The sequence below is a fragment of the Thamnophis sirtalis genome, unplaced genomic scaffold, assembly GCF_051295495.1.
Source record: "Thamnophis sirtalis isolate CommonGarterSnake01/CBP01778 unplaced genomic scaffold, rThaSir2_p1.2 scaffold_2, whole genome shotgun sequence".
Lineage (NCBI taxonomy): Eukaryota > Metazoa > Chordata > Lepidosauria > Squamata > Natricidae > Thamnophis > Thamnophis sirtalis.
This window is the reverse complement of record NW_028261382.1, coordinates 156,801,473-156,816,781: the sequence shown is the minus strand read 5'-3', so window position 1 is coordinate 156,816,781 and position 15,309 is coordinate 156,801,473. Positions and strand designations below refer to the sequence as shown.

The 15,309-nt window shown below is 41.8% G+C and overlaps 1 protein-coding gene across 1 annotated transcript in view; it reads right to left on the bottom strand.

Moving 5' to 3' along the window:
• LOC148049244 (uncharacterized) overlaps nucleotides 1-15,309 on the bottom strand; it is a 51,029-nt gene that overhangs the window by 9,649 nt on the left and 26,071 nt on the right. Inside the window, exon 2 of the mRNA XM_087703585.1 lies at nucleotides 1,655-2,580. Coding sequence (XP_087559711.1) covers nucleotides 1,655-2,580 — 926 coding nt within the window. The remainder of the gene's footprint in view (nucleotides 1-1,654; nucleotides 2,581-15,309) is intronic.

Below are 15,309 nucleotides of genomic sequence, written 5' to 3'. Positions count from 1 at the left end.
ATAACTGACATCAACCTATTTCCTAGTATTTTAGCAAAAATTTTATAATCTGTATTAAGTAGTGATATAGGCCTATAGTTTTTTGGCTGAGTGTGATCTTGATCTTCTTTTGGAATCAGGGAAATAAAGGCTGTTTTCCAAGACGGTGGTACCCTTCCTTCCAATTGAATTTTATTAAATAGTTGCTTAAAAGGTTCGACCATTTCTAATTGTAAATTTTTATAATAAACTGCTGTCAATTCATCTGTACCAAGGGCCTTGCCAACTTGTAACTGCTTAATTACCAGGAGAATTTTCTCCGTGGCTATCAGTTGATTCAGCCTTTTCCTTTGCTCATCTGTAACTATGGGGATATTCTCTTTCTCCAAATATCTATCTATATCTAGACCTTGTATTTTATCACCAGTGTACAGTGTTGTATAAAATTCTGAGAAAGCCTTTTTAATAGTATCCTGTTGATAGACTTCTTTACCTTTGTACACTATTTTCTCTATAGTACGAGATTTTTATTTTTTCCTTAACATATATGCTAACCATCTGCCTGGTTTATTTGCATTGCAAAAAGTATTATGTTTAGCGTATAGCAAGTTAGTTGCTACTTGATCTGACATCAAGATGTTAAATTGCCCTCGCAGTAAAGCAATTGCTTCTTTTGTCTTCTTATCATCTGGGTTAGATATTAGCCCCTGCTCTTTCTTTTTTATCTCCTCTTCTAATTCCCTTATTTTTTTCTCCTGTCTGCATCTATAGGTTATTCAGGTTTATTAAAACACCTCTCAAATATGCTTTACTTGTGTCCCAAACCATTTCCATAGATGTTCCCTTATGCATGTTAAGAACAAAATATACTTTCAGTAGTTTTTTGCATTCTGTGACATTTCCCTCATATCTAAATAAATTTTCATTTAACCTCCAAGACCTCCTAGATCCCTCTCCATATTCCAAACCGGGTTATGATCTGTTAGAGTTCTCAGGCATATCTTTGTCTTCTTCACTCTAGAAAGAAAGTCATTCATAATTAATATAAAGTCAATTCTAGAAAAGAATTGGTGCCTATCGGAAAAAAATGTAAAGTCCTGTTCTTTAACATTCCATTCTCGCCAAATATCCCTCAGTTCCATATCATCCATCATGTCGAAAAAAGATATAGACAATCTTGCTCATGTTTGAGTATTTTGCAAAAGTCCCTTCTTGTCTTTCATAGTGTCCAATACTCCATTCCAATCACCCAATAATATACACGATCTATAATCCCATTGTATTAATTTGGTATGGAGCAACTTGTACAATTTTTCTTGTTGTTGATTGGGAGCATATACTCCCATTAAGAGTATTTTCTTTCCTTCTATTGATAGTTCAATTGCAATATATCTTCCTTGAGGATCTGCTTCAATTAATTCAGCCTTTAAATCTTTCCTTAAGTATATAACTATGCCATTTTTCTTCTCTGGAGCAGATGCCACAAAATGTGTGCCCAATCTTGCATTCATCAAATATTTCTGGTCATTTGTTCTAATATGTGTTTCTTGCAAACAAATTACATCGTTTTTGAATTGTTTCAAATGGTGAAATATTTTTTTTCCCTTTTTTGTGGTGAGTTTAAGCCATTAACGTTTCAGGTTAAAATTTAATTGTCATCTTCAGCCCCTGAAACTTTTTAAGAGCCACCTGGAAATCCTGCTGGAATTTCTTTTTCGGTCTGGCTCCCCCCACAGCTTCTGTATTTATGTTTGTAGGTTCTTGGATTGTTGTCTGAGCTTGTTGCATCTTTAATTCTTGTTCTTTACATTTAGTTGCCGCTCGGGTTTGTCTTTGTTCTATAATTCCTTCTGTCTCCTCAAGTAATTCCAGGGCTTGAGCAGCACCCGCTTGTACCTGGATATCTTCCTGTCTAGCCTCCCCTGCTTCTTTTCTTCTTCTGGATCCTGGAGATGGAGGGTATCCAGCCTTGCTGTAAAAATCTCTTGCCTTCCAAACTGAATTAAGACGATATCTTTCTCTTAAGTAGTTCACCACCAATCCAGCTGGGACCTCCCATCTGTACTGTATCTGGCGATTTCTAAGTTCATCCACTAGGAATGCATAGTCCTTTCTGGATCTCAATGTTTTAGGAGGAATTTCCTTCAATACTATCACCTCCTGACCTGCGACCTGCAGTTTGTTTTTATAAGTCGCTTGTAATATTCCGTTCCTTGTTTTCCTGGTGACAAAATAGATTACAATATCTCTTGATAGTTGCCTCTGTCTGGCAATCCATGAGTTAACACGGTAAATTTTGTCAATCTGCCAATCACATTCTGACTTGGGTTCACCAATTAGTTGAGCAAAGGCTTCTGCAAAAATCTCTTTCAAATTTTCTTGGTTATTTTCTTTCAGTCCTATTATTCTCAAAGCAAATTCCATTGCTCTATATTGTATCATTGTAACTTCTGCCTCTGACTTTTCAATCTTGCTTTGAGCATCATCAACTTTGTTCTCCAGATTCACATTAGACTGATTAATCTCTTCCACCCTATCCTCCAGTGATGTTACATAACCAAGCAAACCCTTAAATGCATCCACAATATCCTCTCTTATTTGCTTGGTTGCGAGTTTGGATTAAATCCTTAATTTCAGACATTTTATGAGACACATCTTTAAAGGCAGTTGTAATTTTTCCTTCTAAAACAGAGGCTTGTTCCTTTAAAGCGCTTTGGAGGGCTTCGAGTGTTAATGATTATGCTGGGGGTAATAAAGATTGCAATTTGTGTGTCTGGGCTGGAGAACTTCCAGCGCTCTTAGGAGCACTTAATTTGGTTTGCTTTGAAACCATTTCCAGATATTCAATCACACTTTTCAGCAGCCAAATTATTGGGTCCAAAAAGTCCATCTGATCCCCAGATTTGTTAAATCTTATAGCTTGTTAGTAAACCAATGCTGTTTTGTTTAATCTTGAGCTCTTGGTTCTTTTGGTTCAGCGACAAATGTGCGATAGACATATGCACGCTGACAAAACCGCGACGGACAAATGAGCACCATCAAAATCGCTAATTGATTTTTGACAATAGCGCGCCGACAAATGCGCTTTGACAAAATCACGAAAAAATCGAATTTTTTCAATTTTATTTAACCCTAACCCTCACCCTCACCTTCACCCTAACCCTAACCCTAACAGTAATTTTTTTTATTTTATTGTCCTTGTCATCGCACTTTTGTTGTCGTGATTTTATCGTCACGAATTTGTCAGTGCGATTTTGACATCGCGTTTTAATTGGCGCTATTTTGTCGGCGCGCATATGTCTATCGTGCAATTGTCGGGTCACGGGTTCTTTTAACAACATTAGCAAACACTTAACAAATACTTTTCTTCTTAAATTTCACTTTTACCATGCCCTTTGATGTTCAGGTGCCATCTTTCCTTTTGTCCCCCTTAATCTTCAAAGAAGGAAGTGATACTACATCAGAGTTAAGGTTTGTACTTGCAATTGCAATCACTCCTGTCTTTGCTCTGCCTGCTTCTTATTCAAATGTAGATTAAAACATTGATTGCATGGATGGTCATGGCGCTTTGTTCTGCTGGAGCAGAAGCGTCCCGGGAGTGGAGCACTGTTGGGCTGCAGGGGGGCTCTCACCCTTCAAGCCCCAGAATTGCCCCTGGGGATCTACGGGAACTCAACCCTTGCCCGGTTGTTCACCTCCCCCTCTTTTCCTGAGGGGAGAGTTTTCAAACCGCCAGACAGCTGATTTATGCTGTTCTAGCAGCTTAACACGATCTTGGGGCTGGCATTCCCAAAGGAACGTCCTTCAGCACCTACGGTGCCAGTGGAAGTCCCCCTTTTTACTATTTCTTAACAAAGAGAAATAGAACAGCTACCTTTGTAGAAAGATGGGCACATTTTGAAAATAGATTGTGAATGCCATCATAAAATGGTTACGGGAAGTATTTGCCCATTCACAAGATGACTGCCACTAGGAGGGAGGTTATAATAACTTCTAAAGATGAATAACTGTCATTCTGTCAAGACACTTTTCCTTGATTAAGCATAAATTCTCTTATCAATCAATGCTTTATCATTTCCTTCTTCTAGGATATATTTCTCCGCTGATCTTACATTCAATTGCCGACCAGGTCTGAAATCAGACACGTCTGATTCTGTGCTGCCTCTTTTCTATTATCTAGGCTTATATTTATCTTTTTGGAAGGATTTTTGTGATTATATTTTCAAACTTTCAGGTTACAAGTTAGTAATAAGTAATGTCTGCAACGCTGTTGGCATCTACTGGTGCCATGTTAAGACTGCCCCCACATAGAGCTAGGAGAAGTACCTGCAGATGAATCCTAATAGCTAATTCTTTTGAATATTTTTCATCAATCAATTAGTTTAAAAATACAATTTAGCTGCTGAATTTATTCATATGAATAGAAACAGGATATCTTTTAAAAATGCAACATTTCTTTGATAAGGCTTAATGGAATATAAAAAGCTTCTTCCTCAAAATATTATCCTCTCACTAAAAAAGGGGAAATAAAAATCTCATCTTCCCATCCACTCCACCCCTGAGGATAAGGTAGGGTGTATTGGTGTTTATCTCTTCTGACTTGAAGATGGAGAATTCTGCAATGTGTATTAATATATTTCAAAAAGGATTTGTGCAACACACTTCATTGGATCACCTTTGGAGGGCATTTGCCAATTACCTGAAATGAGATGCATAGAATATTCCCAACAAAATTTCACAGTGGGCTTCATTATGCCCGAGCGTAGCAGATGGGGCGGAACACTACTATTCTAAAATGCAGGATTAAGCTCAGACATTTCTGACATATTTTCATGGGATGCAATCTGCTGTTTCACAGAAGTGTAGTCAAATCCCTCTGCCTTTCAGAGGAGAGAAGAAATGATACTTTTTATGAAGTTTGTGCATTGTTAGTATATCACTTAGGGCTTAACAAATCAGGAGGCAAAGCAACTAAAGACTTCCTATATTATCTTTACAGAGAAAAAGACACAAAGAGACATACACACTAATTTATCAAGCAGCCACAATCTGATAAATAAACAGCTGAATCTCTTTTTTGATAGGAGATCTTTTACTGGGCTAGGAGTAATACTTTTGTCCCTTAATTTAAAATTGCATTTAGAACATGTAGAAGTGTGATATTCAGAATTTGGGCATATTAAATAGAAATTAAATTAAGCCAAGTGGGAGACCATACTTACATTTTAAACCTGCACAATTATATCAAAAGTCTTTCTGAATAAATGATATTATTTTTGTTGGAAAGAAAAATCTTGCAATGTAGGTTCACAGGTTACATTCATTCTCTGAGCCACGGTGGTGCAGTGGTTAGAATGCAGTACTGCAGGCTACTTCTGCTGACTACCAGCTGCCTGCAATTTGGCAGTTCAAATTTCACTAGGCTCAAGATTGACTCAGCCCTCCATCCTTCCGAGCTGAGGAAAATGAGGACCTAAATTGTTAGTGGCAGTATGCTGACTCTGTAAACACCTTAGAGGGGGCTGTAAAAGCACTGTGAAGTGGTATGTAAGTCTAAGTGCTATTGCTATTGCTTAAGAGACTGATGGTTATAAATAACTTTGAACCCTAAAAGACAACTTCTAACAGTTGTGCAACTTCTGCCCTTGAAATCTGGCATATCTCTTCTCATTGCTTCTCCACAATCTGCCGCTGAATTATAAATTTTAGCCAGAGAAAAACAAAAACAGATTAATTACATTGGACATAATCATATTAAATGAATGTAATCAATTTAATGCAAATAAAATTACATTAAAACAAATCCAACCCTTTTTAAATCTTATCCTAATGCTACTGGTTTCCTTGTTCTGACCTCATTCACTCTTTCTTTGCAGTGTTCACCTGTAACATTTATTCCAATCTGGTAAACACAGATTCTACAAATAATCAAATGTCTGTATTCCTGAGAACAAATCATACATTTTCCCACTCTTTGTTTCTTCATTAAGTCTGAGTTCTGCTTATGGACTGAAACTGGATCCTATTATAAAAATTGCAGTGTCCGGCTGAAGAGATCACTGTTTACAATTAGGGTGAAATGTTGTCTTCTTTATGTAATTGAAACTGAAGTCTTTAATGCATACCCACAGACCTTTCTTTACCTGAATCATGTACAATTGCCTTGATTCCCTGCCTTATTTTTATTTTAAAGAGCAAGAAGGTGAGAATATCAGAATTGAAAAACATAACAGTGGCAATGAGGGAGTATCACCCTTTTCCTCTCTCTATTTTCAACTTTCCTGATTGATATGGATACCTGTTGTGGCCCAGCAGGAGCCGTTGGAGCTGCCACCAGACTCCGACAGTGAGGGGCCCTATGAGTCAGCTCTGGAGAATGTGGAGGACCATGGACAGGGTTCCAACTCTGAGCAGGGCGCAGAGAGGCTGGTTGGCCACCAGGAGGCACCTGACCCTTGGACCAGTGGGGAGGAGAAAAGGGAGAGTGAGCCGGAAGCCAGTAGTGAGTTGTTCCTAGATGCATGGCATCGAAGAGCTAATAGGTGTCAGGGACAAATACGCAATTACAGGAGGTAATTGTACTCAGCTGGTGGTCATTAGGCTCCTCTCCAGACTATAAAAAGCTACTTGTGCACATGCCCCTCTTTGCAGAAGTCAACACAGAATTGAATGTCAGAGAACTTTGTATGAGCTTGGCAGGCTGGATTGCTGCCAAGCCTTATCTGTGTTTATTGCTGCCCAAGCCTGTTTGTGCCAGGTTGCTGCCAAGGACCTGTTTGTCTGTTAATTAAATGCAGTAATTAATCTCTGACTCGGAGTGTGCTTTGGTGTGGAACGAGTGGGGTCAGAACAGATACCTAAGCTAAAAATACAATCACCAGGAATAAACCTGTCTACATCCATGTTCAAAAAGAAGGAAAATTTAAATTCCTATTTAAGGGGTCAATAATGGAGCAACTCAATGTTTGATTTCAGAAGTTGAATCCCTTAAAGATCTAGTTCAAGACAATTCCACTGAAGGCAAGAGAATGACTCACCCAAGTCTGTAAAGCTGGTATGTAATCAAATAATTCAGCTTGGAATAGAAACAAACAAAACTGTTTCTATCATTAATTCTAATTTGCTTTCCCCCCATCACATGGCATCTGTTGGGACTCAATGTATAAGTGAGGCATAGTATCCTCCCTTCAGTGTGACTGTGAAGTCTCAATGTTAAACTGTAGATCACATTGTGACTGGCTGTAATCTGAGGGCATATACCGATCTAGTATCTGATTTTTTTTAAAAAAAAAATATGCTTCAATGGTTAGATGGCCTAGGTCAGTGATGGTGAATATTTTTGGCTTGCGTGCCAAATGGGGGAAGCCCAGGGGGGGGGCATGTGTGGGCATGTAACACCCATAATGCTATGCGCATGACCCCAGTTTGCATGCATGCACGACCACCGCTCTCCCCCATTTTTTGCATTTTTCTTTCACCCTCCTCAGGCTCCAGAGGCTTTATAGGAACCTGGGAAGGGTGAAAACAGCCTCCCCACTCCCCGGAATCTTCCTGTTTAACTGTTTATTAAATTTATAGGCCACCCAATCCCGGAGGAATCCGGGCGGCTTACAGAAACAGAAATTAAAAGAAATTAAAAACAGATAAAAACACAACAAATTTAAAAAGATACAACATGCACCCAATCTAAGCGGGGCTGGACCTCAATCCAGAGGTCAACAGCCCCAGGCCTGCCGGAATATCCAGGTCTTAATAGCTTTTCGGAAGGCCATGAGAGTGGGTAAGGTCCGGATCTCAGGGGGTAGCTCGTTCCATAGGGCTGGAGCAGCAACAGAGAAGGCCCTACTCCGAGGCATCGCCAGCCAGCATTGTCCAGCTGATGACACCTGGAGAAGGCCCATCCTGTGTGATCTTATCGGTCTTAGGGAGGTATGCGGCAGAAGACGGTCTCGAAGGTATCCAGGTCCTAAGCTATGTAGGGCTTTAAAGGTGATAACCAGCACCTTGAATCGTGCTCGGAGACCAATAGGAAGCCAGTGCAGCTCGCAGAGGATAGGTGTAATATAGGTGTACCTAGGTACACCCAGTATCGCTCGCGCAGCTGCATTCTGGACTAACTGTAGTCTCTCTAACACTTTTCAGAGGCAGCCCTATGTAGAGCGCATTACAGTAATCCAGTCTTGAGGTGACGAGGGTGTGAGTGACTGTTTGCAGTGCCTCCCTGTCCAAATAGGGCCACAACTGGTGCACCAGGTGAACCTGGGCAAAGGCCCCCCTGGTCACAGCCGACAGATGATGTTCCAATGTCAGCTGCAGATCCAGGAGGACCCCCAAGTTGTGGAGCCTCTCTGAGGGGAGCAAATTTTCTCCTCCCAGGTTTAGGGACGGACTAGCTGGGCTGTCCTTAGGAGGCAACATCCACAGCCACTCTGTCTTGTCAAGATTGAGTGCAAACTTGTTCACTCCCATCCAGACCCTAACAGCTTCCAGGCACTGGAACATCACTTCCACCACTACACTGAGTTGGCACGGGGCGGACAAATACAACTGTGTATCATCCGCATACTCGTGGTATTTAATCCCGTGCCGGCGAATGATCTCACCCAGTGGTTTCATGTATATATTAAATAGGAGGGAGGACAGGACTGACCCCTGTGGCACCCCATAATTAAGGGGCCTAGGAGTCAACCTCTGCCCTCCGACCAACACCGACTGCGACCTGTCGGAGAGGTAGGAGGAGAACCACCGTAAAACGCTGCCTCCCACTCCCACCTCCTCCAGCCGTTGCAGAAGGATACCATGGTCAATGGTATCGAAGGCCGCTGAGAGGTCAAGGAGCACTGGGATAGAGGAATGTCCTCTATCCCTGGCCTGCCAGAGATCATCGGTCAGCGTGACCAAAGCGGTTTTGGTGCTGTAACCAGGCCTGAAACCAGACTGAAAAGGGTCTAGATAATCTGCTTCATCCAAGGTCCGTCGGAGTTGGAGGGCCACTACCTTCTCAACAACCTTCCCTAAAAAAGGGAGGTTGGAGACTGGACGGTAGTTTTTAAGAATAGCTGGATCCAGAGAAGGCTTCTTGAGAAGGGGTCTCACCACAGCCTCCTTCAGAGGTTGTGGAAAAGAACCCTCCTGTAACGAAGCATTCGTAATTCTCTGAAGCCAGCCTCACGTTACTTCCCTGCTGGTCGAAACCAGCCAGGAGGGACACAGATCCAGTAAACAGGTAGAGGCACTCATTGCTCCCATGGCCGTGTCAACTTCATCAGGGGTGACAAGCTGGAACTCATTCCAGGAAATCTGAGCAAGACCCTCCCCAGCATCTCCGCTGGTTCTGTCCAAGTGGAGTCAAGGTCTGTCCGAATCCAAGCAATTTTGTCTGACAGAAACTGGGCAAATTCCTCAGCCTGTCCCTGTAAGGCATCCCCCGCTTCCCCCCTTTCAGGAGGAAGTGGGTTATCATAAACAGGGTGGCTGGGCGAGATTCTGCAGACGCAATAAGAGCGAAAAAATGTACACATTTTGCCGCCCGTATCGCCGCTAAATAAGTCCTAGTGAAGGCTCTTAGTAGTGTTCGGTCAGATTCGGAGTTGCTACCCCTCCAGCGTCGCTCTAGGCGTCTCTTTTGGCGCTTCATCTCCCAGAGTTCCTAGGTGAACCAAGGTGCGCTCCTGGATCCACTGCCATGAAGAGGCCGCAAAGGTGCAATCCGGTCTAGTGCCTCAGTCGCCGCTGTATTCCACGCGGTGACCAAGGACTCCATCGGATTGTGGGCGAGAGAGTCAGGTATCTCCCCAAGCTCCTTCTGAAATCCCAGCGGGTCCATCAGGTGCCTGGGGTGGAACCACTTAATCGGTTGCACCTCCCTGCAGTGGGGGAGTAGCTTCCAAAAATCAAGTCTCAACAAGAAGTGATCTGACCATGACAAGGGCGAGATCTCTATACCCCTTAACTCAAGATCACGTCTCCACTGCCCCGAGAGAAACACTAGGCCGAGTGTGTGTCCTGCTCTATGAGCCAGACCCTGAATTACCTGGGTCAAGTCCATAGTTGTCATGGAAGCCATGAACTCCTCGGCCCTGTCAGAGCATTCGCCTAGGGATGGCAGGTTGAAGTCCCCCAGTACTATCAGTTTGGGGAACTCAACTGCCAACCCGGCTACTGACTCCAGGAGTGCAGGCAGGGCTGTTGTGACTCAGCTGGGAGGTAGGTACGTCAAAAGCAAGCCCACTTGAACCCCTAGGTCCAACTTCAAGAGAAGGGACTCACACCCTACAGTCTCCAGAGTAGGGATCCTACAAGGAACTAATGATCCTTGGATAATAATTGCGACTCCTCCACCCCTTCTCTGGTGTCGTGGTTGGTGGAGCACCTGAAACCCTTCCGGGCACATTTCTGAGAGGGGGACTCCTCCCTCATGGCCCAGCCAGGTTTCAGTAATACATGCCAGGTCTGCCCCCTCGTCAAGTATTAAGTCCCGGACTAGGGGAGCTTTATGAATCACAGACCTGGCATTTAGCAACAACAACCTGAGACCAGGGTCCTGGCTTCTCTTGCCACCAGGTCCTTGAGTTGAGCGTACAGGGCCAGAACAAGGGATCGCTGCGACGTAGCGAGCCCTCCTTCCCCAGTAATGGCTAGCCCTGTAGCTCCTGTCAAACCTGCCCCTCCCCATCATGATCAGAATTCTCCGTCCCACCCCCATCCCCGTAGACCCTCCCTCTGTCCCATGGCCCCCACTTTCACTGGCAGGCCGAATCTATCATTCATTCTAGGACGAGAGGTAGGCCTTGGCCCCCTACCACTTCTGCTTATGCACTCAGTAGAGGAGGTACCAGGCTGCACCCCCGATCCTCTCGTGCATACCCACAGTCACTCTCTCATACATACCCCACTAGGGCAATTAAAAAGAGTAGAAAAATTAATTAAAAATAAGTGGGTTCATTCATCAACAATCATACCATACACACTCCATCCATAAAAATTGCACAGATCTTGAAAAGTCCAATCAAGTGGATTTGTGCAGATATGGAGGTCAGGATCAATGATAGTGAAGAGGAGGGAGAGTTTCTCCATCCCTCTCCCCTCCTGTAAGTCCAGAAGAAGCCAAAGAGGGGCCAAGGGCCCAGAGTCTATAATGGTTGGGGTAGTTGCAGGTGGGGGGGACATAGGCACCAGTTTGAAACAGGAGGCAAGTTTGCAGCCTCGTCCCCTCCGCTTCTTGTTATTAATCCAGAAGGGGCACAGTCAAAGATGAACAGTGTGCAAGCCCTGCAGCGGCAACAACCCGGAAAAGAAGGCTGCAGCGAGAGAGAAAGGAGGGGGGGAGGCCTGGAAGAACTGCGGCGGTAGCAAGGCCCAGCCTCCCAGTCCCAGCCCACATAGCTACAGCGCTTCACCACCCCCTTCTCAGGGCAGGGCACAAACCACCACTCCAACAACACCCAGCCCAAGTCCAACAAGTCCGGCAGTTCCTGAAGGAGCCTGAAGGCTCTGGAAGGCTAAAAACAGTCCCATGAGCAAACTGGAAGTAATGCAATGAAAGTGAAGATACAAAAATCTACTGACAATCCAAACTGCCGACTTTGCAATAACAAAGTTGAAACTATTTCACATTTAATATGCGAATGCAGCAAAATGGCACAAATTGATTACAAAGTTAGACATGACCAAGTTGCTAAATTAATCCACTGGTCATTATGTAAAAAATATGATTTACCTGTATCCAGAAAGTCATGGGAACCTAAAGTGGAAAAAGTTATCAAAAATGAGTAGGGGGGGACTTTTGAATACAAACAGATCGTCATTTGGAGCACAACATGCCAGATATCACAGTTGTAGAGGACCGAAGTATACAGTTTATTTATATTGCTGTTCCTGGAGATACCAGAGTTGAAGAAAAAGACCTGGAAAAAATCACGAAATACCATGACCTGGCCATCCCGATTATGGATGAAACATGTAACAGTAATACCCATTGTCATCGGGGCACTTGGCGCCATGTCCAAAAATTTTACAAAATATATCAATAAATTGCAGCTTCTTGCAATAGCACCAGCTGAACTGCAAAAAACTGTGCTACTCAGAACATCTTATATTTTAAGAAGGTACTTGGTTGATACCTAGGACTCTGGCAGCAAACTGTATCAACCATTAGCACCAACCACTGGTATTTGTAATGCATTTTTGAATGTTCAGTTGGCTGAGTTTCATGTTTAATGAATAAAGCATATAATGATGATGATGATGATGATGATGATGATGATGATGATGATGATGATGATGATGATGATGATGATGATGATGATGATTGCAATATCTGGTGATGCACAAATTGAAGATAAACATCAAGAAAAAAATCACAAAATACTGGGACTTGCAAATTGAAGTTGAGCGACTGTGGAAAAAGAAATCATGTGTTGTCCCAATTGTAATTGGAGACCTTGGAGCAATATCTAAAGGGCTACCTCGCTATTTGGAAATTCTAAATTTACCTGACTTGAACATTCTGATTCTACAAAAAACCACCCTACTAGGAACAGCTTATATCCTCTGATGTTACCTTAACAGTTCCTAGGTCCTTGGTTAGGACTTAAATTGTTGAGCTACCAACCAGCCCCAAAGGCTGTGAATCTCGCTGAAGATTAACCACATAATAATGATATATTTCTCCCTCTTGCCACATATTCTCTTATAGATACTTATTCCACACTCCATAATGTTATGATGCTCATGTCTTATATATCTCAGCCTGGTGAAAAAAAGAGAGACGTTCTTTGTAATATTTGATGGCTTCCTCGTGGAGAACTGATTTCTCTTTGCGGAAGATTTTTTCTGCCACATTTTATTCCATATTGATACACTAACAGAAGTCTGAGGCAATAACACTTCTGGTTTTGTTGTATATTTATTTTTAGCACCATTCTTCTTTTTCTACATGTGTTGCCTAAATCATCTCAGAACCGCTAACAGTGTGTGACTGACAGCCTTTCTTGACAGACAATCTGTGATTCTTTCAGCCTCTTACTAATAAGCTCATTAGGATATCCTGGTTGAAAATACTTTGCAGGATATAGCAATGAAGCACAGCAAATGCAGTGCATGTTTGACCATTCAGACTTTAGAGAATCAATCTTTCTTCAATCAAATCTTTGCCAGGGTCTGCTGAATGTCTGCTGAAGGTTACTACTTTTTTTTCTTTTTAATAAAAGCTTCTGAGCAAACCCACAAGCTTTATAAATGAATGTAAGGTCAAGGCAGATGGAGATGAAACATACAGTAATTTCTAAAACTCCACAAACAAGAAAGCAAACAACATTGTTAAATGCAAAGTTTTTCTAATTGGGGAATTTGCATGTACATTTGCATGATTATTTACTCTATTTTCCATTGTTATAGACTAATTCACTTGAGATTAATTTTGCTTTGTTTAATTTCACACATGATGCTGGTAAAAGACCAAAATAAATGCACCTACTGACTTACTGTGCACCTAGGAATATGTACAGCGCTGGCATAATGGCAAGAACATTTGAACCTTCATTTTTAGGTTGACGTTTTTCTTCTTCCAATGGCACCATTATGGCTGGCAAAAACTGCTGAGCACTGCCAATTTCTGCAACAATATCCGTGGACATGGCAATTGTTAACATAGAGATCAAGAAGCCAAGGTCTTTGAATTTATACACCTGGTTCAATGAGCTCACCTCTAAGGGCAAAGTTAATTTGTGTGCTACCAGTTGACCTGGCCTCCATTATTTTTACATTTATCTATAGTCCAAGCCTCTCTGCTGTATTATTTATGACATTAAATAGCCCCTGAGACTTTGGTTCCAATTCCTCTATGAAAACAATATCGTAAAAGCTCTTGTACACCCATTGAGCTTTTCTCACTTTTATCCGCCCCCTTGACACACTCCTAATATGACTGTGAAGGGTCTTACTTTGTCACCATGTACTTTACCTATGCAAGAAGTGCCACCATAAAGTGCACCAATGGCTCAATGGCTTTGCTTTAAAGCTCTTAAAGAGATGGAGTACTGGTGACATCATGACAGACATTTTTGAAATCAATAAACATATCAATAGTTTTTCACACGTGTACACACTTTATACACTTGTCTGATACTGAACATTTGGTCCACCCAGCCATGTCCTAATCTAAAGTCATATTGATCTTCCTTTGCTTTATAGTCAATGGCTATATCCATGGCTGATCATCTAGGGAAGGACCTTTTTAATTTTGGACAGGTTAATTCTTCAATCATTTTCTTTTTACATTTTATCACTCTTTTTAAACAAAGCACAATTGTAATATGTTTCTAGTCAACTGAGGTGCATTCTTCTCATAACACTGAGCATAGACTCGTGAAAATAATTAACTACCAGGCCCTCAAACTTCATCATCTCCACGGTGACTTGGTCAGGTGCTGCAGCTGTCACTTTGATTGCTTCACCAATACCTCTTTAGCTTTCCTTCATTTCATACACAATATTAGAAGATGGACCTGGATCATATGGAACCTGGTCTCATGCTGCTGGTGTTTAACCACTTCAGAATAAATAATAATGCTGTTGTATTGCAGCGGTACATTGTAAATTACTGAATGTAGAGGTACAGTCAGTCATCTATGGAGTTTCTTAGTCATCTAGGTCATGGTTGTCCCAAAGATGCTTTTTCATGAGGCAACTGAACTTTCTGGTTTTTCTTTGAAGATGTTTCACTTCTCATCCAAGAAGCTTCTTCAACTTCTTGATCTGAAGAAACTTCTTGGATGGATGACAAGCAAAATATCTTCAAAGAAAAACCTGAAAGTCCAGTTGCTTCTTGAAAAAGCACCTTTAGAACTTCAGTTATCGTTTTAGCACCTTGCCCTGTTGCATTCTGGATGCTTGTGCTGGCTCGACTGTGTTCATTTAACAGCGTTTTCAACATTGAAAAGGCACCCAATGCTAACTGTTCTAAGCTGTTGCCTCCACCATTGCAGCTATTCCTTCCAAAAATGTCTCTTTTCCATGTGTCAGTTTTTTGTAGATTTGTTTGTCATATATTTTGTATTCATTGGATTTGCAAATGTAGCCAATTTTCTCTTTTCACATGTACACTGTGACATCTGTTGTCAATTTTTACACCATATTTTCTCCGTATTAGGGCAATCCATGTTTGATGATGGACTGACTGCTCCTGCTATTGCCATCATATTTGTTTTGTTGCAGTGAATCTGTTGTGCAATTCTATGTCACGTAGTGACTCTGGGTGGTGTACATAATAAAACAATCCAAATGCATAAAGACAATGCAACCAAAATAATGTATTTTTTTTTAAAAAAA